Below are 27334 nucleotides of genomic sequence, written 5' to 3' on the forward strand. Positions count from 1 at the left end.
GGTGACAGCAAAAAGATCAAGTAGTCCATTGAGTCTTCACTCAAGTGGCCAATGTTGCCTTTGTTGGCTAGAATTATTGTACAACATGCACCATTCTCAAATGGAGATCAGAAGATTTTATTAATTATGTACGCCTATCTCTCATTTGTACCACATACCAGGAGAGGACTGGGTTGGGGGGGGGGGGGGACCTCTGCCCCCGGGCAAGCACTAATAAGATATATTGGGCAGATGGCCCTGATTTATAGATATACAATATTCAGACTTTGATCACAGTGGGTCCTACAGTCAGTGACATATACTTGGCATTATATAGCCCATTCTCCAGTTAGAACTGTGATCACTGCATTCAACAGAGGGAAGTCTTCACACACAGACTTCCTTTTCGGGTTCTGTAACATCATGTGACTTATAGGTGTGAGCACATGGTGTGCCAGGTGTGCCTGGGCACACCTTAATCACCCTGTGCTGGGCAGATTCCCCCTGCTGCTTGGCTGCAGAAAAGGGGACTGTGGGATCTCTGTCTTCAGTCTCTTTCTCTGTCTCAAAAGTAAGACATCAGGGGTCTAGACCCCCTAATATTTCAACAAAGATCCCCCAACGGGGCTCCTAAAAAAAATTGTAAAACAACAATAATAAAAAAATATTGTAAAAAATAATACAATTGTAAAAAAAATAATAATAAATAAATATAAAAAATAAACTACTGACACCAATATCTGCCCTACTGACATTGTCCACTGCTCTACAGACACTGTCCATTGCCCTACTGCTATATATTGTATAAATAAATAAATAAATATATATATATATATATATATATTTGTGTGTGTATATGTATATAAACTGTATATATGTATATATATATATATATATATATATATATATATATATATATATATATATACACACACACGTGTGTGTTTGAGGTTTGGGATGCACACCCTAATGCAATTGGCTGCGCACACCTATGATGTGACTAAATGAAAAAGCTGTAGAGGAAGCTGATGTTGGAAGAAGATAAATAGTTGTTTAATGTTTCACAATGCCCATCAATCACTGTAGCACCAAAATACCGTTTGCATGATATAAATTATTTAGCTCACAGAGATTTCCCTGCCATGAAAGGACTACTTGGTTGTATTTTTCCCCTAGACCTGTGGTCTACAAACTGCAGTCCGAGGTCAGGATTCTGCCCTTTGCCTGCCTCTCTCCGGCCCTTGGGTACCATTTCTCCCACTGATGCAAGGCATTCTTCCCCCCGCTGACACCAAAGATGGGGCCTTTTTCCCCCCACTAGCACCAATGAAGGGAAACTATTCCTCCCACAAGTGGCGAAGGTACCGGGATTGCAAAGGTCGCACTTGTGACCGGGCCATGGTGTTCCGCCACCGTGGGGGGCTCCAAGACGGCAGGAAGGGACCTACTGCAGAACATGTGAAAGGGTCCCACTGCAGGTTTGTAATAAAGGGCCCCACAATGGGAGTAAAGGGAGGGAAGGGCCTTGGGACCAGTGGGTCTGGGGGGCCATTCATGTTTTTTTTTTTTTGCACCGGGGCTCTAGTTACGCCTCTGTCTCCCACTTATACCAATGATGGGACATTGATTACTTCCACTGACGCTGGGGCATTTTCTACTCCCATTGACCACAGTCCGCCCCTCTAAAGTCTGAAGGACAACAAATTGGCCCTTTGTATAGAAAAATTGGAGATCCCTGCCCTAGACCAAAGGTTTCAAGTCCTAGCCTGCCACATACATTTGCTATAGATTGGCTGGCTTGCAAATCAACTAAGTAGCCTAAAACCCTTATTTTTATGTGTCAGCATTTGTCCTCTATTAGTGCTAAGCTAGATAAGTCCGGAGAGCCTAAATGCATGCCAGCCAACGAGAATAAGCCCAGACATCATAAAAATTGGACCAAATCTCACTATTATAAATATGCTTCTAAGTCACACCTGCCATGATGTCACCTGCCATCGACACTTGCAGTATGACACATACACACCAGGAAAAATCCTATTGTTACCACCTCAGTCCATGAAACGTTAGTTGTGTTTCTGGTCATAGGCTTTTAATTAGGGTTGTCCCGATACCGATACCAGTACCGGTACCGATACTGAGCATTTGCGGGAGTACTTGTACTCCCGCAAATGCCCCCGATGCCAGATCCGATACTATCCCCCCCCGCGCTGCCGTAGCTGCCGCCGCCGCAATGCCGCCGCACACCGCAACGCCGCCGCCTAGTTAATCAGCGTGCGGGGAACATTACAGCTTTCATTTGAATAGCTGTGTGTTCCCCGCCGCACCGCGTATAGACACTCCCCCTTGCTCGGGATTGGACGGGTGATCTGTCTATCAAAGTGCAGATCACCCGTCCAATCCCGAGCAAGGGGGAGTGTCTATACGCGGCGCGGCGGGGAACACACAGCTATTTAAATGAAAGCTGTAATGTTTCCCGCATGCTGATTAACTAGGCGGCGGCGGCATCTAGGTATGGGGAGACATGGCTGCATATGTGGGGGGACATGGCTGCATATGGGGGGGACATGGCTGCATTTGTGGGGGACATGGCTGCATATATGGGGGACATGGCTGCATATGTGGGGGACATGGCTGCATCTGTGGGGGACATGGCTGCATATATGGGGGACATGGCTGCATATATGGGGGACATGGCTGCATCTGTGGGGGACATGGCTGCATATATGGGGGACATGGCTGCATATATGGGGGACATGGCTGCATCTGTGGGGGACATCGCTGCATTTGGGGACACATTTAAAAAAAAGTATCGGTATTCGGTATCGGCGAGTGCTTGAAAAAAAGGATCGGTACTTGTACTCGGTCCTAAAAAAGTGGTATCGGGACAACCCTACTTTTAATGTGTTCATCATTTTAAATTCCAGTATAAAACAGCTTGGTTTAAAATGAAATATCACAGTCTGCAGTGGCACAGTTCATTACAAGGTCATTTATGATGGTTAGGGGCAACTATGTACTCCACATATTGCATCAAACACCCCACTGTGATGCCACCAGAGGCAGCGATGAGTCAGGCTGCTGATTCCGACACACATCAAACTTACCGCAAGCACCTAAGCACATCTCAGGTTCATTATTTATAGCACTCATCTGTATGTACGTACCTCAGCCACATCACTTACAGAACTAATCCCTACAGAATTCTAGAGCTCGAAGCACTAACCCCATCATGTCAAGCTTACCACTGATCAAAGCGTACTTCAACTTTATCACATACACACTGATCTCAACACAACTCAGCTCAAACCATCATTAACTACTTATCACGTTTCTCCATTCTGCTGGCCAGAGCGCACATTCCTACAGTTACAGTGCCTTGAAAAAGTATTCATACCCCTTGAAATTATCTACGTTTTGTCATGTTACAACCAAAAATGTCAATGGATTTTGTGATAGATCAACACAAAGTGGCACGTAATTGTAAAGTGGAAGTAAAATGATAAATGATTTTCATTTTTTTTTTACAAATAAATATGTGAAAAGTGTGGCGTACATTTGTATTCAGCCCAATAGTCAATACTTTATAGAACCACCTTTCACTACAATTACAGCTGCAAGTCTTTTTGGGGATGTCTCTACCAGTTTTGCACATCTAGAGAGGGACATTTGTGCCCATTCTTCTTTGCAAAATATCTCAAGTTCTGTCAGATTGGATAAAGAGCGTCTGTGAACAGCAATTTTCAAGTCTTGCCACATATTCTCAATTGGATTTAGGTCTGGACTTTGACTGGGCAATTGTAACACATAAATATGCTTTTATCTAAACCATTACATTGTAGCTCTGGCTGTATGTTTAGGGTCGTTGACTGGTAAAGCCTGGAGTGGTGACATTATGCATATGTTCCTATGTTCCATCTGTTGTTGGTGCTCCCTCCTCTCCACACTTGTGACAGTGCCCCTCTAAATTTTGCGCCCGGGGCGGTGGCCCCCCTGGCACCCCACACGCTACGCCACTGCTGGGCACATATATCTGCAGTATTTTGTTATCTCTTTTCAATGAGTCTTAAAGCTCTCTTCTGAACGGTTCCTCTGTTATCAGCCTGAGAACTCCTGACATATTTTTTGACTTTTTAGACAAAAGCAGCCTGAATCTTTTGTCAACGAAGATTGCTAAAATAGATTAGCAGAGAGCAGCTCCTTTTACAAAACAGCTCTGAGAGTTTCTGCCTATGATGATAGGGGGTGTGTGCCTTTCCTCCAATCAGCAATGTTAGCTATATTGGCTGTATGCCCAGACATCACACTCTGTGTTAACCAGGAAGAGAAAAATCTCCTAACAAAATCTCAACTTTCTAAACAATATATAAATGTAAAGACAGCAGATATACATATAAAACCTATGTAGGGAGATTTGGTTCATCCCTGTGTATCATCTGAGGCTGTTCACTTCACTGGGTGTATGGAGGGTTTACATCCACTTTAAGCAGCTGTGCCCCATAGACAACAATGCACCTGTATTCAGATCTTGCCCATGTTCATCCAAAAGACTCTGATAAATTAATCTCATTTTTGTCTTATATCTTATGTACAGTATTTATTATCCCATGTGTTACTGTGTTCACCTTCCTCTGGGTCGTTCCTCAGGCAGGCCTCATGGAGAGTCACTCGACAAGGAAAGGAAACTCTTTTGCTCCTGGTGGGCGTCTTCCTTCTGGATTTCTGCTGACGTCGCCTTCTGTTGTCTTCCTCCCTCTCATTTTGCACCCACCTCTTCAACTGCTGCTCTCTCCGTTTCTTTGCAGCACGCAGTCTCTCTAGGGTAGACGCCTTCTCCAAGAGCTGCAGTTCTGCCAGGAGGTCCATGGGCTTGGTGGCCATATTTAATGTCAGGGCTGCGAAAACTTCTCCTTCTGAACAAGCGCAGGAGACCTTGACATATCTGCTGAACAAAGCATATAGTGAGATCTTTTAGGATAAATCAAGATGTAAAGAAAACTGTAAAGCTGAACTACAGGCAGGAAGCTAAATATGTAAATAAAATACATATAACAGTAAAACCTTGGTTTAAGAGTAACTTGGTTTGAGAGTGTTTTGAAAGACAAGCAAAACATTTTAATACATTTTGACTTGATATCCAAGCGATGTCTTGATAAACAAGTAGTGTCATGTCACAACTGAGTATAAAAGAGAAGAGAGGCGCCTCAAAGTGTAGCAATATGGTTACATTTAATGAATGTACAACATTTAGCAACATATTGCTACGCTACAGATCTATCACACAGCATAGCCAGATGGTTGACACGACTACCAGTTGAAGCGGAGCTCCACCCAAAAGGCCTCCTCATCCCCATTTGGCACTTTTTTGTGGGGGGGGGGGCAGGTATCTGGTTTTGACTTCTGATCTCCTCTCCCCCTCCCTCCCTGCGGTCATCTGGGACACGTCACATGTCCCAGAAGACTGCGGGACCATTCAAACTAAAGCAGAAAAGGAAAGTCTGGGACCATTTGAAAAGGAGCCCAGTGCTCCAACTACTGAATGTGAATATGTAATAGTAATAAGCTCATATATATATATATATAAAAAAAAATCTATCGAATTGGTTATATATACATTTCATATTTTAGAAGTATTATTTAAAAAAAAAAAATACATATCGCAATACCTGTATTGTACTAGATATTTAAAAACCACTTGCCGACCAGCTGCCGTCATACAGCGGCAGGTCGGCTCGTTCCCACGAATCGCCGTAGCTGTACATTGGCTCCTTCAAGAGCCAAAGCTGCATGGCGGGGGACCGCGATATAGAGAGCCAGAAAGTGGATCTGTCAATGTAAACAGACAGATCCCCTTTCTGACAGTGGAGGAGAGAGAGATCTGCTGTTCCCTGCTCCAGTCCTCAAGGCTCCCCAGCAGGTCATGTTTTCAACATTTCCTTCAGGTGAAACAGCTGTGGTAATTACTAAGGCAGTGAAATTGATCAAATCACCTGTGCAAATAACGGAAAGCCTGAAAACATGACCTGTTAGGGCGCTTTGAGGACTGGAATTGAGAACCACTACTTTAGACTGTAGACTGGGACAGGAAAGAGCAGCTCCTGCCACCTCCTGAATGCCCTTTTTATTATAATGGGATCCTGTTGTCGTTGGTTCAGGAGAAGATCCTGCCACCTCCTGAATGCCCTCTTTTTTTTTTTTAATAATGAGCAGCCACTGTCAGGGGTTCAGGAGGAGATCCTGCCATCTCCTGAATGCCCTTTTTAATTTTTTTATAATGAGGCAATTGCACTGCAATTGCCAGTGAAGCATTTGGCTTGCAGTTGCAGTGCAGCCCCATAGATCATAATGGCCGAGTTTAATAAGTCAATTCAACCTCCTCCAATTGTTGTTTATCCTTTAGGTGGCTGAGGGGTCTAAAACTGCCTGTTTTTACTGCCCCCCAACCACCAGAGGCGGCTCTAGGCTTTGTGAGGCTTTAGACAAGAGCCTCTTCCCCACAACCCTGGTCGGTGGTTGTGGGTGTCTGCGAGCAGGGGGCTTATCAGAATCTGGAAGCCCCCTTTAACAAGACGGCCCCCAGATCCTGCTCTTTAATAACTAAGGGGCAGGGGCCACCCAGTGATGTCATCTGTGAACCCTCCCCCCCCTGGTGACGTCATTGACTGAGGGCATGCTGGGTCATTGACGTCACAAGGGGTGGTGTCACCAATATTCACTGGTTGTTACGGACGCTGGCGGCCCCGTCAGGGCTCTTAACGCTGCCTGAGCACAGCAAAGTTGAGGTCCCCTGTCCCTCAAAACTGGAGTAATGTATTGGGTAAGTTAGGCGGCCGCAAGGCCACTGTTAATGCAGGGCCTTAGGCGATCGCCTAATTTGCCTAATTAAAGAGCCGCCTCAGCCAACCACTAACAAGAAAGAGGCTTTTCTGTTGCGTCTTCAAGACAAGAAATGAAGGAAAATCTCCCCTGCAGGACACAGACTGCAAAAAATACCCTGATCAGGGATTCAACCCCTTCCTATCCAAAACTAAAGGGAAAAAATAAAAACAAATCATACTTCTGTACATGGATCATGATAGCTAAGGGAGGCTTTCCAGAAATGTTTCTGTTACCAAGACGGAATTACACGATAATTTTAGATTGAAATAATTCTTAGTTGTGTTCCGGGTAGCGACACAATTTATTACAAAGTAATAGGTGCTGATACATGGCTTCAGCACCACATGGCCTAATTGATTGCACAGGAGGTTTCATCTCTGATCATTCAGCTATGGGGAGCTTCCTGTGCGGTTAACACAGCCAGAGACGTCAACTGAAACCAAAGCAGGAAAGACAGAGACCGAGCGCCGATGTGACTTCCTGCAGTGACACACGGCTCAATACTAAGAGCAGCAGAGGATGAACAAGGCATGAAATAAACACGCAGAGAAGTAAAAGAACACAGCGGCTCAGACCGTGTATAAAACGCATTTCTACTTGTTACATAACAGAGCAGAGATATTTCTGTTTCTGCCATGCTTGGTAAGGCACAACATCCAGCCTGGCACAATCTCGCCGTTTGGAGTTTAGTATGTAAATATATTTTTTAACCACGGAATATTTAGCCCCTTCATGACCAGGCCATGTCTGGAGATACAGCACTGCGTCACTTTAACTGACAATTGCGCGGTCGTGCGATTTTGTACCCAAATTAGGGCTGCGAAAATTAACGATTAATTCCTCCATTAATCGTTAATTTCTTTGATCGATCAAAATAATTTTGATCGGTACGATCCGCGGATTGAGCTCCGCTGTCTCGCCCATAGGAAAGGCCGCGGCTTCGGCCTAGCTCCGGAGCGGCCGCCATCTTGGTACACCCAGCGGCCGCCTAGTAGCGGCGCGCTGACGTCATCGTCACCCACCTAAAGGGAACCGGAGGTGACCTCGGTACGTGACCAGGTGACGCCTCTACGTCCGTTTCGTTTGACACGTCTTCAGGAAGTGTACGTACCGAGGTCACCTCCGGTTCCCTTTGGCTCACAGCGGTGCAGGGTGGAACGCACGCCAGCGCACACGAGTCGGGACCATCTCCACCAATTTGTTTCTATGCCATCCAGCCTCAGTGCCGGGCCTTGGGCACTCCTAAAGTAAGCAGCCATTTGGCTTTTTATTTGAACAAGTTTAACCGCTTGCCGACCGCCGCATGTATATGTACGTCCACAGAATGGCACGTACAGGCATATGGGCGTACATGTACGTCCCGCCTTTCCGCGGGTCGGGGGTCCGATCGGGACCCCCCCCGCTACATGCGGCGGTCGGTAACCCGCGGGGAGCGATCCGGGACGACGGCGCGGCTATTCGTTTATAGCCGCCCCATCGCGATCGCTCCCCGGAGCTGAAGAACGGGGAGAGCCGTATGTAAACACGGCTTCCCCGTGCTTCACTGTGGCGGCTGCATCGATCGAGTGATCCCTTTTATAGGGAGACTCGATCGATGACGTCAGACCTACAGCCACACCCCCCTACAGTTGTAAACACACACTAGGTGAACCCTAACTCCTACAGCGCCCCCTGTGGTTAACTCCCAAACTGCAACTGTCATTTTCACAATAAACAATGCAATTTAAATGCATTTTTTGCTGTGAAAATGACAATGGTCCCAAATATGTGTCAAAATTGTCCGAAGTGTCCGCCGTAATGTCGCAGTCACGAAAAAAATCGCTGATCGCCGCCATTAGTAGTAAAAAAAAAAATAATAATAAAACTATCCCCTATTTTGTAAACGCTATAAATTTTGCGCAAACCAATCGATAAACGCTTATTGCGATTTTTTTTTACCAAAAATAGGTAGAAGAATACGTATCGGCCTAAACTGAGGAAAAAAAAAATGTTATATATGTTTTTGGGGGATATTTATTACAGCAAAAAGTAAAAAATATTGCATTGTTTTCAAAATTGTCGCTCTATTTTTGTTTATAGCGCAAAAAATAAAAACCGCAGAGGCGATCAAATACCACCAAAAGAAAGCTCTATTTGTGGGAAGAAAAGGACGCAAATTTTGTTTGGGAGCCACGTCGCACGACCGCGCAATTGTCTGTTAAAGCGCCGAATTGTAAAAACGCCTTTGGGCATTTAGCAGCATATTGGTCCGGGGCTTAAGTGGTTAATAAACGGGATTACACTATTTCGGACCTTATCTTCTTATTTGAGTCTCCATGGGTTAAAAGGCTGTTCCATCTGCTTATTTCATCTGTTAATAGCAAAGGCCAACTTGCTATGAAGCACATTTGACCACTTTTTTTCAGTAAAAGGGTCAACTACTTGTGGTAAGCTGCCATCTTTTGAGCACTTTTGTGGGTGTCCTTATTAGAGTCGGTGAAGGTGGACCATTAACAGCTTTTATCACTGGATATTATTTCACTGGATGTTCTTGGAAATTGTTGTGGATCTTGCAGTACACTACAGTTCTATGGACTTATAACAGCACATAAATCTATTGGGCTAGATTCAGAAACGAGATCCGACGGCGTATCTCCTGATACGCTGTCGTATCTCTGAGTGCGGGCCGTAGTATCTATGCGCCTGATTCAGAGAATCAGTTACGCATAGATTTCCCTAAGATCCAACTGGTGTAAGTATCTTAGGCTGCATATTCACGCTGGCCGCTAGGTGGCGCTTCCGTATAGTTACGCGAGGAATATGCAAATTAGATATTTACGCCGATTCAGAAACTTACGTCCCGCCGGCGCATTTTTTTACGTCGTTTACGTTAGGCTTTTTTCGCCGTATAGTTACCCCTGCTTTATGAGGCCTAGCTAATGTTAAGTATGGCCGTCGTTCCCGCGCCGAGTTTTGAAATTTTACGTCGTTTGCGTAAGTCGTTCGCGAATAGGGCTGTACGTCATTTACGTTCACGTCAAATCCAATACGTCCTTGCGGCGTACTTTAGAGCAATGCACACTGGGATATTTTACGGATGGCGCATGCGCCCTTCAAAAAAAAAAAGTCAAAAACGCGGGGTCAAGTAAAATTTAAATAAAACACGCCCCCAACATCCCCATTTGAATTAGGCGGGCTTACAGCGCCACACATACGTTATGCCACCGTAACTAAGGGCGCAAGTTCTTTCTGAATACAGAACTTGCGCCCAAAGTTACAGCGGCGTAACGTATCGGAGATACGTTACGCCCGCAGAAAGATGCGCTCATCTTTCTGAATCCGGGCCATTGAATTTATGTTATTGTGATTATTTATGGAATATTGTCATTATATTCATTTATTTTTCACTTAATGATCACTAATTATCAAGTTGATCTATTAGGCACCTGTCACGATGGGGACTAGATGTTAACGTGTTTTTTTTTTGATATTTAGGTTATATTAGGTAGGCTGGTGTTTCACTTGCTGTTCATTTATTTATTAATTTATTTTTGATTATAGTTATTAGGCCCAGATTCTCGTATATGGGCGTAAAACTGTGCGGGCGTAACGTATCTGATTTACGTTACGCTGCCGCAAGTTTTACAGGCAAGTGCTTTATTTACAAAGAACTTGCCTGTAAAGTTGCGGCGGCGTAGCGTAAATCACCCGGCGCAAGCCCGCCTAATTCAAATTAGCCGGGTAGGGGGCGTGGAGCATTTAAATTAAGCGCGTTCCCGCGCCGAACGTAATGCGCTTGCGCTGTCCGAAAAAAATCCCATGGTGCATTGCTCCAAGGACGTCATTGGTTTCGACGTGAACCTAAATGGCGTCCAGCCCCATTCACGGACGACTTACGCAAACAACGTAAATTTTAAAATTTCGACGCGGGAACGACGGCCATACTTAACATTGGTTGCCCCTCATATAGCAGGGGCAACTTTACGCGGCGCAAATCTAACGTAAACGTCGTAACTTCACTGCGTCGACCGCGCGTACGTTCGGGAATTTGCGTATTTTGCTAATTTGCATACTCGACAGGGAAAACGACGGAGGCGACACCTAGCGGCAAAAAAAAAAAAATTGCATTTAAGATCCGACAGTGTAAGAGCCTTACGCCTGTCGGATCTAATGGATATCTATGCGTAACTGATTCTAAGAATCAGTCTCATAGATATGACGGCCCAGATTAGGACTTACGACGGCGTACATTGCGTTGCGCCGTCGTAAGCCCTTTGAGAATCTGGGCCATTATTTTTATTTAATAGCTATTAGCGCACTCACCCGTTTTTTTAATCCACTTGCAGAAGTGGTATCCACAGTTTTTTTGAGGTGCCGCTCATATTTAGTTTAATTCTTTGTTTAATTGCACATTTGGCGCGAGATACATTTTTTATTTTTATTTTCTCTTGTTTGGTAGTCTGTAGAGCTGAAAAAGTAGCCCTGCATATAAAGAAGAAACATGACACAAGGGGAAGAATTTTAAAAAAGTGTGTCATCATTCAGGTGTTTAGGTGCCTATGGCAGCATAAAGTCTTTATAACTTGCTAAGAAACCCGTCTTGCTGGTTTCTTATGTTACCTATACCTCTATATTCTTCTTAGAGCAATCGGCATGTAACAGACATTTGGCACGAGATGTTAGCTTGGGCAAACTCCATGTTTCTCTCAGGAGACATTCACTTTAATTTAAGCAGGTTTGAAAAGTGGTATAATGAGATTAAATCAGACATTGACTCAGCATAAAGCAAGCCAATTATAGTAATTTCATTTGCATACAGTGTTGCATGACTGTGCAATTGGCAGTTAACCACTTTAGCCCCGGAAGATCTATCCCCCCTTCATGACCAGGCCAATACAGCACGGGGGAGAGCGGCACGGAGGGGAACAAAACAGCACAGGGGAAGAGCGGCACGGAGGGGGACAAAACAGCACAGGGGAAGAGCGGCACAGAGGGGGACAATACAGCACGGGGGGGAGAGTGGCACGGAGGGGTACAAAACAGCACAGGGGAAGAGCGGCACGGAGGGGGACAAAGCAGCACAGGGGAGAGCGGCACAGAGGGGGACAATACAGCACGGGGGGAGAGTGGCACGGAGGGGTACAATACAACACGGGGGAGAGCGGCACGGAGGGGTACAATACAGCACGGGGGAGAGTGGCACGGAGGGGGACACTACAGCACAGGGGAAGAGCGGCACAGAGGGGGACAAAACAGCACGGGGGAGAGCGGCACAGAGGGGGACAAAACAGCACGGGGGAAGAGCGGCACGGAGGGGAACAAAACAGCACAGGGGAAGAGCGGCACAGAGGGGGACAAAACAGCACGGGGGAGAGCGGCACAGAGGGGGACAAAACAGCACGGGGGAGAGCGGCACGGAGGGGGACAATACAGCACGGGAGGAGAGTGGCACGGAGGGGTAGAATACAGCAAGGGGGAGATCGGCACAGAGGGGTACAATACAGCACAGGGGGGAGAGTGGCACGGAGGGGGACAAGACAGCATGGGGGGAGAGCAGCACGGAGGGGGAAGAGACAGCACAGGGGAACAAGACAGCACAGGGGGACAAGACAGCACGGGGGGAGAGTGGCACGGAGGGGAACAAAACAGCACAGGGAAGAGGGCACGGAGGGGACAATACAGGACGGGGGGAGAGCGGCAAGTAGAGGGACAAAACAGCACGGGGGGAGCGGCATGGAGGGGAACAATACAGCACGGGGGGGAGAGCGGCACGTAGGGGTACAATACAGCACAGGGGGAGAGCGGCACGGAGGGGGACAAGACAGCACAGGGGGAGGGCGGAACGGAGGGGGACAAGACAGCACAGGGGGAGGGCGGAACGGAGGGGGACAAGACAGCACGGGGGGAGAGCAGCACAGAGGGGGACAAGACAGCACAGGGGGACAAGACAGCACAGGGGGACAAGACAGCACGGGGAGAGCGGCATGGAGAGGGAGAAGACTTGTAACTCTCCCCACCATCTCCTTTAAGGGGGCGTGGCATGGGTTGTGTCCTATGCCTGCATACTTTTGTTGATAGGTGTCCCTCATTTCCATCTCAAAAAGTTGGGAGGTATGCTAAATAGCAAAAAATGCCCTTGTCATAAAGGGGGTAAAACCTTATGGAAGCCAAGTGGTTAAAAAAAGGTCAATGAACGCACTTGATCAATTTTTTTTTTCTATGTAATAGAATACTCTCCTGCTATTGGTAGAAGACCACTGTTTCTGCTCTCCTTCACGTGACCTTAAACCTAGGCATATGATCACATGGTCCTAGGCTACCAGGAGCATTTGTCATTACACACTGCAAAGAACCCATTGTTTTCAATCAGAGAGACTTGAGGTTAGATAAAAGAAAGAAAAACCTTCATATGTAATGAGCAAACATGGCCACCCCCCCGTGTACATATATTTAATTAGAGTATAAAGAAATAAAGTTTAGAAAACAATAAGACACACTGATAAGAATATTTACTGTACTTTAAGATTATTACTTGCACTTGTATTCCCTAGAAAATATCTTAAACACTATGGTTCCCCTTTAACTGTACTTGGATGTGTTGTCTGGCAGGAGCACGTCAATCCTAATATTGGATGAACGGAATCTTGGCAGCTAAGACAGTTTACATTTATGGATTTTAACTGCGTTTGTAGCGAAAGTAAATACGGAGCAAGCTTTTTAAAGGGGTGGTTCACCCTAAAAACTACTTTTTTTATTACACTGGCGCCCCACATTACAATACGATTAAGGCTTTTATTATTTTTTTGATGCTGTACATACCTTTGTACAGCATATTCACCCGTTGCGAGTCCCACGGGAGTGGGCGTTCCTCACATGTCTGTGATTGACATTTTGACCAAAAACGAGCTCCCCCCCGTCGCGTAAGCCGCGTCACGATTGGCGAAAGGAGCTGAACGGCGATGCGCATGCGCAGTATAGCGCCGACTCGCCGTTCGGCTCCTTTCGCCAACCGTGACGCGGCTTACGCGATGGGGGGGAGCTCGTTTTTGGTCAAAATGTCAATCACAGACATGTGAGGAACGCCCACTCCCGCGGGACTCGCAACGGGTGAATATGCTGTACAAAGGTATGTACAGCATCAAAAAAATAATAAAAGCCTTAATCGTATTGTAATGTGGGGGGCCAGTGTAATAAAAAAAAGTAGTTTTTAGGGTGAACCACCCCTTTAACCACTTGACCTCCAGAAGATTTACCCCCCTTCATGACCAAGCCATTTTTTTCAGCACTGCGTTACTTTAACTGGCATTTGCGTGGACATGCAACGCTGTACCCAATTACATTTTATGCAATTTTCCTCCCACAAATAGAACTTTCTTTTGGTGGTATTTGGTGGTATTTAAAAAACACGTTTTTCTTTTATATTTTGCGCTATAAACCAAAACAAGCTAACAATTTTTTACTTTTTGCTATAAAATACCAAACAAAAATGTATGCTATTATGTTGACGAAGTGAGAGTCGATTTTGCTGCATTATTATTATGCCTGTTTATGCCAAACTTTGTTTATTTTCCAATAAAAATATTGAGATCTAAAACACACACAAAAAAAATGTCTATTAATTTAGGCCAATGTGTATTCTGCTACATATTTTTGGTAAATTAAAATCCCAAATAAGCGTATATTGATTGGTTTGCACAAAAGTTATAGGGCCAGATCCACGTACCTCCGCGCATATCTAGGCGGGCGTAGCGCATCTCATTTACGCTACGCCGCCCCAACTTAGTGAGGCAAGTGCTGTATTTTCAAAGCACTTGCGTCCTAAGTTACAGCGGCGTAGCGTAAATGTGCCGGCGTAAGCGCGCCTAATTCAAATTGTGAAGAGGTGGGCGTGTTTTATGCTAATGAATCGTGACCCGACGTGATTGACGTTTTGAACGAACGGCGCATGTGCCGTCCGTGGGGTAGCCCAGTGCGCATGCGCGAAATCACGTCGCAAATAGTCAATGTTTTCGACGTGAACGTAACTTATGCAAAGCCCTATTCGCAAACAATTTCCACAAACTACGTAAACGACGGAAAATTCAACGCTGTCCCGACATCCATACTTAACATTGCGTACGCCTCATAGAGGCAGGGGTAACGTTACGCCGAAAAAAGCCTTACGTAAACGACGTAAAAAAATGCGCCGGGCGGACGTACGTTTGAGGATCGGCGTATCTAGCTAATTTGCATACTCGACGCGGAAGCGCCACCTGGTAGCCAGCGTAAATATGCACCTTACATCCGACGGCGTACTAAGACGTATGTCAGTCGGATCTAGCCCACATTCAGGCGTATCTTGTTTTGTGGATACAAAACAAAGATACGACTGCGCATCGTAGAACTTATGCAGCGTATCAATAGATACACCGCCGTAAGTTCTTTGTGGATCTGGCCCATAGCGTCTACAAACTATGGGATATACTGGATTTTTTTTTTTTTTTTTTTTTTTACTAGTAATGGCGGCGATCAGCAATCCCACACTTTTGAAATTTTGTGGCAACCGGTGACACTAATACAGTGATCCATGCAAAAAATATGCACTGTCACTGTACTAATAGCTGGCTGGGAAGGGGTTAAATATCTAGGGTGATCAAGGGGTTAACTGTGTGCCTAGCTAGTGTTTTTGTGTGTACAGTGTGTGGTGTTTTTACTCAGGGATTTGCTGGATTTTATTCCTTGCTTTCCAGGGAAACAAAATCCAGCACATCCAGGCTACCTTGTTTACATAGGCAGAGCTCCATTCTGTGTGTCTCCTTGACGATCAGCGAGTGCCAGAGGACATCCATTGGGCGGAACCTGCTGATCGGCTTCTGCTGTGACTAATTACAGCGGAAGAAGCATGCCAGTGGTGCGTGCCTCCTACCCGGAAGTACAGAATTACATATATAGCTATACCGTATATACTCGAGTATAAGCCGAGTTTTTCAGTACATTTTTTGTGCTGAAAATGCCCCCCTCGGCTTATACTCGAGTCACCTTTTTGCGCCTCATCTCCCGGATTTGGGGACCCGGTATCAACCCTTTATCGGCCGCTAGCGGGGGTTAATACCGCACCGTTAGCGACCGAATCCCACAGCAATTCCGACGGTATAGCGCCGCTATTTTTAGCGGCGCTATACCGCCACCGCACCTCCCGCCTCAGTGTGAAAGGGGCCTAACATCCTTATCACCTCCTCCCATACTCACCTACAGGACTTTTCCAGAACCTCTCCAATCTTATGGAACTCGTTACCCCATTCTGTCTGATTTTCTCCTACTCTATTAGCATTTAGAAGATCCCTGAAAACCCTTCTCTTCAGAGAAGCCTATCCTACCCACACCTAACAACTGTGGGGCAGATCCACAAAGAAGTTACGACGGCGTATCTATTGATACGCCGCGTAACTTCTATTTAGCTCCGGCGTATCTTTGTTTTGTATCCACAAAACAAGATACGCCTGAAGCTGGGCTAGATCCGACTGGCGTACGTCTTAGTACGCCGTCGGATCTAAGGTGCATATTTACGCTGGCCGCTAGGTGGGGCTTCCGTCGAATTCCGCGTCGAGTATGCAAATTAGCTAGATACGCGAATCCACAAACGTACGTCCGGACGGCGCATTTTTTTACGTCGTTTCCGTAAGGCTTTTTTCCGGCGTAAAGTTACCCCTGCTATATGAGGCGTACTCAATGTTAAGTATGGACGTCGTTCCCGCTTTGAATTTTGAAAATTTGACGTCGTTTGCGTAAGTCGTTCGCGAATAGGGCTTTGCGTAGAATGACGTTCACGTCGTAAGCATTGGCTTGTTGCGGGTTAATTTCGAGCATGCGCACTGGGATACCCCCACGGACGGCGCATGCGCCGTTAAAAAAAAACGTCATTTACGTCGGGTCAAGTAAAATTAACATAACACACGCCCACATCTTTAACATTTGAATTCCACGCCTATACGCCGGCCTATTTACGCTACGCCGCCGCAACTTTCATTTGAGAATACGGCACTTGCCTGTAAAAGTTGTGGAGGCGTAACGTAAATAGGATACGTTACGCCCGCACAAAGATACGCCATTCTACGTGAATCCGGGCCTGTGTTTCCATTTTCTCCATCTGATCATCCCCCACAGCTATTACCTTTTGTTCCACTTGACCCTCCCTTCTAGATTGTAAGCTCTAATGAGCTGTATTGAATTGTATTGTAACTACTGTACTGTCTGTCTTCATGTTGTAAAGTACTGCGCAATCTGTTGGCGCTATATAAACTCTGTATAATAATAATAATAATAATAATAATAATAATATAGAAAAAAATGTATGTAAAAAAAAAAAATATATAAATCAAACATATATATATATATATATATATATATATATATATATATATATACATATATAAATATATATATATACAATAAATGCCATCAAACAATACTAGCTGGAAAAACTGACACCACTAGATTTAATTCGTAGACCTATCACCACTCGTTCTTGTCAGCGTGCCACATGACATCAGGAAGCATGGAAAGCGATTAGCAGGAAGCGTAATCAGTGCAAATATGCACAAATGCCAAGAATTCTCAGCATCACCTGAGATTAACGTATAAGCCTCCAACCTCCTGTGGTGACCCTGTGATCTGGAACTGAACTGGAACAGAACTAGTTAAAGCCTCCTTCTACAGCTCGGGATGCAGAGGCATCATGCGGTCTTCACACGGCAAAGAAAAGTCCAAAGGATGAGCTTGGAAATCGCATGGCAAATAGAATCCAGAAATGATACGCTGTCATGCCTTTTCTTCCTAGGAAAACCTAGGCCGAAATTTACTGCGCAAATGAAGGAATTTATTTTTTGGCAGAATAAATACAGATTGCTTTGAACTGACAGCTATTAAATATAGCGTGGAAAAAAAACAACAACAAAAAAAAACATACTGGGCTGGATTCAGGAACATTTGCGCTTTTTTCGCGGAGGCGCAGGGCAACGTTTTTGCCCTGCGCCCCCGCAAATTTACTGCGCTGCCCTTGATTCACGGAGCAGTAGCTCCGTAAATTGCGTGGGCGCGCCGGCAAAATGCCGGGCGTAAGAGCGCGCAATTTAAATGATCCCGTAGGGGGCGGGAATCATTTAAATTAGGCGCGTTCCCGCGCCGATCGTAGAGCGCATGCTCCGTCGGGAAACTTTCCCGACGTGCATTGCGGCAAATGACGTCGCAAGGACGTCATTTGCTTCAAAGTGAACGTGAATGGCGTCCAGCGCCATTCACGAATCACTTACGCAAACTACGTACATTTGAAATTTCGCAAAACGGGAATGACGGGTATACGTAACATTGGCTGCCCCTGCTAATAGCAGGGGCAGCCTTACGCGAAAAACGCCGTACGGAAACGACGTAAAACTGCGTACGCAGGGCTCGCGCAACGTTGTGAATCGGTGTTAGTATGCAATTTGCATACTATACGCTGAGCACAACGGGAACGCCACCTAGCGGCCATCGCAAGAATGCAGCCTAAGATATGCGGGCATAAGAGCCTTATGCCGCACATATCTTAGGCTGCAGTCGGCGTAACGAGGTTCCTGAATCAGGAGCATTTGTTACGTCGGGGCAAGTAAGCAATTGCGCCTGTGTAACTATGGTTACACAGGCGCAATTGCTTCTTGAATCCAGCCCACTATTAACATTGATTTTTGATTAACCATGCAACCCTGTGTACATTAAATAGTTTAATAATTATCCCAGATCTACTATTAATAAATATGCAGGTAAGGTGTGTTCATTGGGTATTCCAACACTCTCCTGTTACTTGTGTCTTACAGTAGGGTTAGGCCTCGTACACACGATAGGTTAAACAGAGGACCGTTTTCATCGGTCAAAACCGATCGTGTGTGGGCCCCATAAGTTATTTAACCATCGGTTAAAAAAAAAGCCAACTTGTTTTAAATTTAACCGATGGATTCCTAACCGATAGGACAAAACCGATCGTTAGTAGGCACAACCTTTGGTTAGAAAATCCACGCATGGTCAGAATCGAGTGGAGGGAAAGTTGGAAGCATTGAACTTCGTTTTTTTCAGCACGTTGTTGTGTTTTACGTCACCGCGTTCTGACACGATCGGTTATTTAACGATGGTGTGTGGGCGCGACGGACCATCGGTTAACCGATGACAACGGTCCATCAGACCGTTCTCATCGGATGGACTGATCGTGTGTACGAGGCTTTACTCTTCAGCAATTAAAGGGGTTGTAAAGGAATTTTTCCCCCCTAAATAGCTTCCTTTACCTTAGTGCAGTCCTCCTTCACTTACCTCATCCTTCCATTTTGCTTTTAAATGTCCTTATTTCTTCTGAGAAATCCTCACTTCCTGTTCTTCTGTCTGTAACTCCACACAGTAATGCGAGGCTTTCTCCCTGGTGTGGAGCGTCGTGCTCGCCCCCTCCCTTGGACTACAGAAGAGTCAGGATGCCCACTAATACACAGATCCTTTCTCTATTTTCAATGTAGAGAGCATCCTGACTCTTCAGTAGTCCAAGGGAGGGGGCGAGCACGACACTCCACACCAGGGAGAAAGCCTTGCATTACTGTGTGGAGTTACAGACAGAAGAACAGGAAGTGAGGATTTCTCAGAAGAAATAAGGACATTTAAAAGCAAAATGGAAGGATGAGGTAAGTGAAGGAGGACTGCACTAAGGTAAAGGAAGCCATTTAGGAAAGAAAAATTGTACCTTTACAACCCATCTAATCCCAATTATTAACTAGAGTTCAACTTTTTAAAAGATATCCTGGTCATACAGGCAAGCACATGCATAATGCCTCCATCCCTCCACCTGAGTGACTCATTCCTGAACTCTAAAGCCTTGTACACACAATCAGTCCATCCGATGAGAACGGTCTGATGGACCGTTGTCATCGGTTAACCGGTGAAGCTGACTGATGGTCCGTCGCGCCTACACACCATATGTTAAATAACCGATTGTGTCAGAACACGGTGACGTAAAACACAACGACGTGCTGAAAAAAATGAAGTTCAATGCTTCCAAGCATGCGTTGACTTGATTCTGAGCATGCGTAGATTTTTAACCGATGGTCGTGCCTACTAACGATCGGTTTTGACCTATCGGTTAAATTTAAAGCAAGTTGGCTTTTTTTTAACCAATGGTTAAATAACCTATGGGGCCCACACACGATCGGTTTTGACCGATGAAACCGGTCCATCAGACCGTTGTCCTCTGGTTAACTTATCGTGTGTACAAGGCCTGAATCCTATCATAGGGTGCACCTACTTATGCCTTCATTGTCAACTTTACATGTGTCCACTTTTTCAGTATCACCTCCATTATTCAAATCTTTTAATAAACACAATACCTTGGGGGAAAAAGGGGCAACTAGAGTTACAGGCATACCCCATCCTTACATATGGTCTGAAGATCCACTCCAAAGCCAGCCCTGGATGCTAAGAGCCGGTTCACACAGGGGCGGCACGACTTTGGGGGCGACTCGGCAAGGCGATCTCAAGACGACTTCAGAGGCGATTTGCAAAATGACTTCTGTATTGAAGCCGCCCCGTGTCAACCCAAAGTCGTACAAGAACCTTTTTCTAAGTCGGAGCGACTTGAGTCGCTCTATTAGAACGGTTCCATTGAACAGAGCAGAGCGCGACTTGTCAGGCAGCTGAGTCGCGCCTGTGTGAACCGGCCACTCACTGTTAATGTATATGTATGTTATTGTGGATCTATGTCTTAAGTTATTTTATGTTTTTATCTATCTCTCTATCTTATATCCTGCCCCTGGGACACATTATTTATCTATCTCCCTATCTGAGCCATTCTTAACCAGGGCTCCTCCAGAGGTCGCGGCGGCTGATTGACCTCCCATTTGATAGTGCCTACATAATTCCAGGGCCAGTGCCACTTGGTAAATCAAGTATTGCATTCTTCCCACTGACTACCAATGAATTTGTTTTAGCAAGAGACCTGAGAACTCTATCTATCTATCTATCTATCTATCTATCTATCTATCTATCTATCTATCTATCTATCTATCTATCCATGCCTTTCTCAACCAGGGTTCAGAGGAGCCCTAAGGTTCCTCCAGAGATTGCTACAGAGTCCTTGGACTGTGGCCCATTGATCAGCCTAATTCCAGGGTCATTGCCACTTGGTAGAGTCAGTAGAGGTTGCATGCTTCCTACTGACCACCAATGAATTGGTTTTAGCAAGGGTTCCTCAAAGACCTGAGAACGATTTCAAGGGATCTTCTGGGGTAAAAAGGTTGAGAAAAGATGATCTATCTATCTATCTATCTATCTATCTATCTATCTATCTATCTATCTATCTATCTATCTATCTATCTATCTATCCCATTCTCAACCAGGGTAATAATTCTGGGGTCAACACCACTTGGTAGAGTCAATACAGGTTGTATTCTTCCCACTGACCACCATTGTAAGGGACATTTATCTCACTGACCACCAATGAATTGGTTTTAGCAAGGGTCGTTCAAAGCCTCAAAGAACTGAGAACTATTTCAAGGGTTCCTCTGGGATAGAAAGGTTGAAAAAGGATGATCTATCTATCGCTATGCCATTTTCAACCAGGGTTCTGAACAACCCTAAGGTTCCTCCAGAGCTTGTGACAGGTTCCTTGGGCTGCGGCTTTATGACCTTTCATGCCGGCATAGTCCTGGGGTCAACACCAAATGGTAGAGCCAATAGGGGGTTGTATTCTTTCCACTGACCACCAATGTAAGGGGCATTTATCTCACTGGCCACCAATGAATTGGCTTTAGCAAGGGTTCCCCGAGACATGAAAACTATTTCAAGGGTTCCTATGGGATAAAAAGGATGAGAAAGCCCTAGCTATCTATCTATCGATCTCCCGTTCCTAGGACATATTCTCTATCTATCTATCTACAGTATCTCCTTTTCCTAGGATACATTATCTATCTATCTATCTATCTATCTATCTATCTATCTATCTATCTATCTATCGCTATGCCATTTTCAACCACGGTTCAGTACAACCCTAAGGTTCCTCCAGAGGTTGTGACAGGTTCCTTGGGCTGCGGCTTTATGACCTTTCATCTGATGGTGCCGGCATAGTCCTGGGGTCAACACCAAATGGTAGAGCCAATAGAGGGTTGTATTCTTTCCAATGACCACCAATGTAAGAGGCATTTATCTCACTAGCCACCAATGAATTGGTTTTAGCAAGGGTTCTCCGAGACCTGAAAACTATTTCAAGGGTTCCTATGGGACAAAAAGGTTGAGAAAGCCCTAGCTATCTATCTATTTATCTATCTATCAATCTCCTGTTCCTAGGACACATTCTCTATCTATCTATCTATCTATCTATCTATCTATCTATCTATCCCATTCTCAACCAGGGTAATAATTCTGGGGTCAACACCACTTGGTAGAGTCAATACAGGTTGTATTCTTCCCACTGACCACCATTGTAAGGGACATTTATCTCACTGACCACCAATGAATTGGTTTTAGCAAGGGTCATTCAAAGCCCCAAAGACCTAAGAACTATTTCAAGGGTTCCTCTGGGATAAAAAGGTTGAAAAAGGATGATCTATCTATCACTATGCCATTTTCAACCAGGGTTCTGAACAACCCTAAGGTTCCTCCAAAGGTTGTGACAGGTTCCTTGGGCTGCAGCTTTATGACCTTTCATCTGATGGTGCCGGCATAGTCCTGGGGTCAACACCAAATGGTAGAGCCAATAGGGGGTTGTATTCTTTCCACTGACCACCAATGTAAGAGGCATTTATCTCACTAGCCACCAATGAATTTGTTTTAGCAAGGGTTTTCCGAGACGTAAAAAAACAAATTTAAGGGTTGCTATGGGATAAAAAGGTTGAGAAAGCTATCTATCGATCTCCTGTTCCTAGGACAGATTATCTATCTATCTATCTATCTATCTATCTATCTATCTATCTATCTATCTATTGCTATGCCATTTTCAACCAGGGTTCTGAGGAACCCTAAGGTTCCTCCAGAGGTTGTGACAGGTTCCTTGGGCTGTGGCTTTAAGACCTTTCATCTGATGGTGCCGGCATAGTGCAATTTGTAAGGGGCATTTATCTCACTGGCCATCAATGAATTGGTTTTAGCAAGGGTTCCCCGAGACCTGAAAACTATTTCGAGGGTTCCTATGGGATAAAAAGGTCGAGAAAGCCCTATCTTTCTATCGATCTCCCATTCCTAGGACAGATTATCTATCTATCTATCTATCTATCTATCTATCTATCTATCTATCTATCTATCTATCTCATTTTCCTAGGATACATTATCTATCTATCTATCTATCTATCTATCTATCTATCTATCTATCTATCTATCTATCTATCTATCTATATTGCTATGCCATTTTCAACCAGGGTTCTGAGGAACCCTAAAGTTCCTCCAGAGTTTGTGACAGGTTCCTTGGGCTGCGGCTTTATGACCTTTCATCTGATGGTGCCGGCATAGTCCTGGGGTCAACACCAAATGGTAGAGCCAATAGGGGGTTGTAATTTTTCCACTGACCACCAATGTAAGGGGCATTTATCACTGGTCATCAATGAATTGGTTTTAGCAAGGGTTCCCCGAGACCTGAAAACTATTTCAAGGGTTCCTATGGGTATGGGATAAAAAGGTTGAGAAAGCCCTAGCTATCTATCTATTTATCTATCTATCTATCAATCTCCTGTTCCGTGGACTATCTATCTATCTATCTATCTATCTATTTATCTATCTATCAATCTCCTGTTCCTAGGACACATTCTCTATCTATCTATCTATCTATCTATCTATCTATCTATCTATCTATCTATCTATCTATATATCTCCTGTTCCTAGGATACATTATCTATCTACCTCCTGTTCCTAGGACACTCTATCTGTCTATCTATCTATCTATCTATCTATCTATCTATCTATCTATCTATTTATCTATCTATCAATCTCCTGTTCCTAGGACACATAGTGGCCCATATTCTGGCTAAATGTCCGCGGGCTGCGCGTAAGGCATTTACACTCCGCCGCCCCAACCTACAGGAGCAAGTGCTGTATTCCCCAAACACTTGCTCCGTAGTTTGGGGCGGCGGAGTGTAAATGCCCCAGCGTAGCCACGCGTATCTCCAAGGGGGCGGCTTCTATTCAAATTAAGCGCGCCCCCAATTCTAAGTAACTGCGCATGCGCCGGGCTTAAAAAAGCCCAGTGCGCATGCTCCAGTTCTCGGCGTAAAACGTCAATGACGCCGACTTGTGCGTCATTGACGTAAAGTCGTATTCAAGAACGACTTACGGAAACGACAGAGCCGACGGAAAAATACAACGCGGACCCGACGCCATCCGTAACATGACCTACGTGGGACTTGCGGAAACTTACTCCTCATATAGCAGGAGTAAGTTTCCGCTTACGCAAACGACGTTAGCGACGGGTACGCGACGCAAAATCGTTCGGGAATCGGCGTAGCAGGCTCATTTGCATAAGCAAATGAGTCCTTCACGTACATGCCATCTAGCGGCGGGCGGCGTACTTGCATTTAAGATCCGACAGTGTAAGTGACTCCTGTTCCTAGGATACATTATCTATCTACCTCCTGTTCCTAGGACACTCTATCTATCTATCTATCTATCTATCTATCTATCTATCTATCTCCTGTTCCTAGGACACATTCTCTATCTATCTATCTATCTATCTATCTATCTATCTATCTCCTGTTCCTAGGATACATTATCTATCTACCGCCTGTTCCTAGGACACTCTATCTATCTATCTATCTATCTATCTATCTATCTATCTATCTATCTATCTATCTATCTATCTATCTCCTGTTCCTAGGACACATTCTCTATCTATCTATCTATCTCCTGTTCCTAGGATACATTATCTATCTACCGCCTGTTCCTAGGACACTCTATCTATCTATCTATCTATCTATCTATCTATCTATCTATCAATCTCCTGTTCCTAGGACACATTCTCTATCTATCTATCTATCTATCTATCTATCTATCTATCTATCTATCTCCTGTTCCTAGGACACATTCTCTATCTATCTATCTATCTATCTATCTATCTATCTATCTATCTATCTATCTATCTATCTATCAATCTCCTGTTCCTAGGACACATTCTCTATCTATCTATCTATCTATCTATCTATCTATCTATCTATCTATCTATCTATCTATCTATCTATCTATCTATCTATCTATATCCTGGGACACAAATATACTTTACAGTTCACCCTGGATGACCGATACACGTGTTCCCCTGCACAGAACAGTGACAATGATGTATAGGTATTGTGTCCAGTGTGAACACAGCCCCTATATATGCAGTACAGTCACACATGCTTTATGTCCCTATACTGTATAAATTCACCCAATGCTGCATATACAAGATGTAAGTATATGATGTGCTCAATGCACCCACTGATGCTGTGCGCTATACAAATACAATTCTATTAGAAAATAGGATAATTTCACATTCATATCATGCGCTGGAAACCATAATGGACATATACATAAACACGTGACACGTATAGAATATCGCTGAAGCTTTGAATGGAATAGATTGTTGGTTACCTGTATGCTCTGGGACCAGTAGACGAGGTTTAGAAGAAGATCTCAGCGGTAGACCGGTTTACCACCGGGGCAGAGAAATCAGGAAATTGGGAGCCACCTGACAGCGTAGGGGGACTAATGCAGACAGTGCTGGGGGACCGGCGTAGAAGGCAGACTGCTGGCATCAGTGCACATTGCTGTCAGCTCTGCAGGCTAAAGAGAGGAGGCGTCTGCTGCAGCCTGAGAGCTGAGCGAGGAAAGGAGGGGGAGAGAGTGCAGAGACTCATTATACAACTCCACCTCCAGCATTGCTAATACACAGAGCACAGCCCGCATGTCTCATACATACTACCCCGGGTGTAATACACAGACGCATTGTTCTCCGCAAACTACAGGTATAATACAGATACACACCGCTCTGTATTATACAGATACACAACGCTCTGTGTATAATACAGATACACACCGCTCTGTATTATACAGATACACACCGCTCTGTGTATAATACAGATACACACCACTCTGTATAATACAGATACACACCACTCTGTGTATAATACAGATACACACCACACTGTATAATACAGATACACACTACTCTGTATAATACAGATACACACCACACTGTATAATACAGATACACACCACTCTGTATAATACAGATACACACCACTCTGTGTATAATACAGATACACACCACACTGTATAATACAGATACACACTACTCTGTATAATACAGATACACACCACACTGTATAATACAGATACACACCGCTCTGTATAATACAGATACACACCACTCTGTGTATAATACAGATACACACCGCTCTGTGTATAATACAGATACACACCACTCTGTGTATAATACAGATACACACCACTCTGTGTATAATACAGATACACACCACTCTGTGTATAATACAGATACACACTACTCTGTATAATACAGATACACACCACTCTGTGTATAATACAGATACACACCACTCTGTATAATACAGATACACACCACTCTGTATAATACAGATACACACCGCTCTGTATAATACAGATACACACCACTCTGTATAATACAGATACACACCGCTCTGTATAATACAGATACACACCACTCTGTATAATACAGATACACACCGCTCTGTATAATACAGATACACACCACTCTGTGTATAATAGAGATACACACCACTCTGTGTATAATACAGATACACACCACTCTGTATAATACAGATACACACCGCTCTGTATAATACAGATACACACCACACTGTATAATACAGATACACACCACTCTGTATAATACAGATACACACCACTCTGTATAATACAGATACACACCGCTCTGTGTATAATACAGATACACACCACTCTGTATAATACAGATACACACCACTCTGTGTATAATACAGATACACACCACTCTGTGTATAATACAGATACACACCGCTCTGTGTATAATACAGATACACACCACTCTGTGTATAATACAGATACACACCACACTGTGTATAATACAGATACACACCACTCTGTGTATAATACAGATACACACCACTCTGTGTATAATACAGATACACACCACTCTGTGTATAATACAGATACACACCACTCTGTATAATACAGATACACACCACTCTGTGTATAATACAGATACACACCACACTGTGTATAATACAGATACACACCACTCTGTGTATAATACAGATACACACCACTCTGTGTATAATACAGATACACACCACTCTGTGTATAATACAGATACACACCACTCTGTGTATAATACAGATGTAGCGCTACCCCCGGAGGAGCCGCTGGTTAGATTTGGGATCGGCGTATTTAAGTTACCTCTATACTGTGTCTAGGGGTGATGGTGTTGTTGAGAGCAGTAACAGAATGTCCAGTCGTTGGTTGACGTTTTCAATGCTTT

General features: G+C 44.5%; 1 protein-coding gene across 2 annotated transcripts in view; it reads right to left on the reverse strand.

The window, feature by feature from the left end:
* PPP1R16B (protein phosphatase 1 regulatory subunit 16B) overlaps positions 1 to 25680 on the reverse strand; it is a 76361-nt gene extending 50681 nt beyond the window's left edge. Inside the window, exons 1-2 of one of the 2 annotated variants that reach the window (XM_040330448.1) lie at positions 25429 to 25680; positions 4605 to 4921 (exon numbers count right to left, since the gene is read on the reverse strand). In XM_040330448.1, coding sequence (XP_040186382.1) covers positions 4605 to 4860 — 256 coding nt within the window. In that variant the 5' untranslated portion in view covers positions 4861 to 4921; positions 25429 to 25680. Of the gene's footprint in view, positions 1 to 4604; positions 4925 to 25428 lie in introns of both variants that reach the window. The other variant, XM_040330450.1, reaches the window with a different exon arrangement.
* Positions 25681 to 27334: the final 1654 nt, after the last annotated feature.

The sequence above is a fragment of the Rana temporaria genome, chromosome 12 (assembly GCF_905171775.1).
Source record: "Rana temporaria chromosome 12, aRanTem1.1, whole genome shotgun sequence".
NCBI classification, from domain to species: Eukaryota; Metazoa; Chordata; class Amphibia; order Anura; family Ranidae; genus Rana; species Rana temporaria.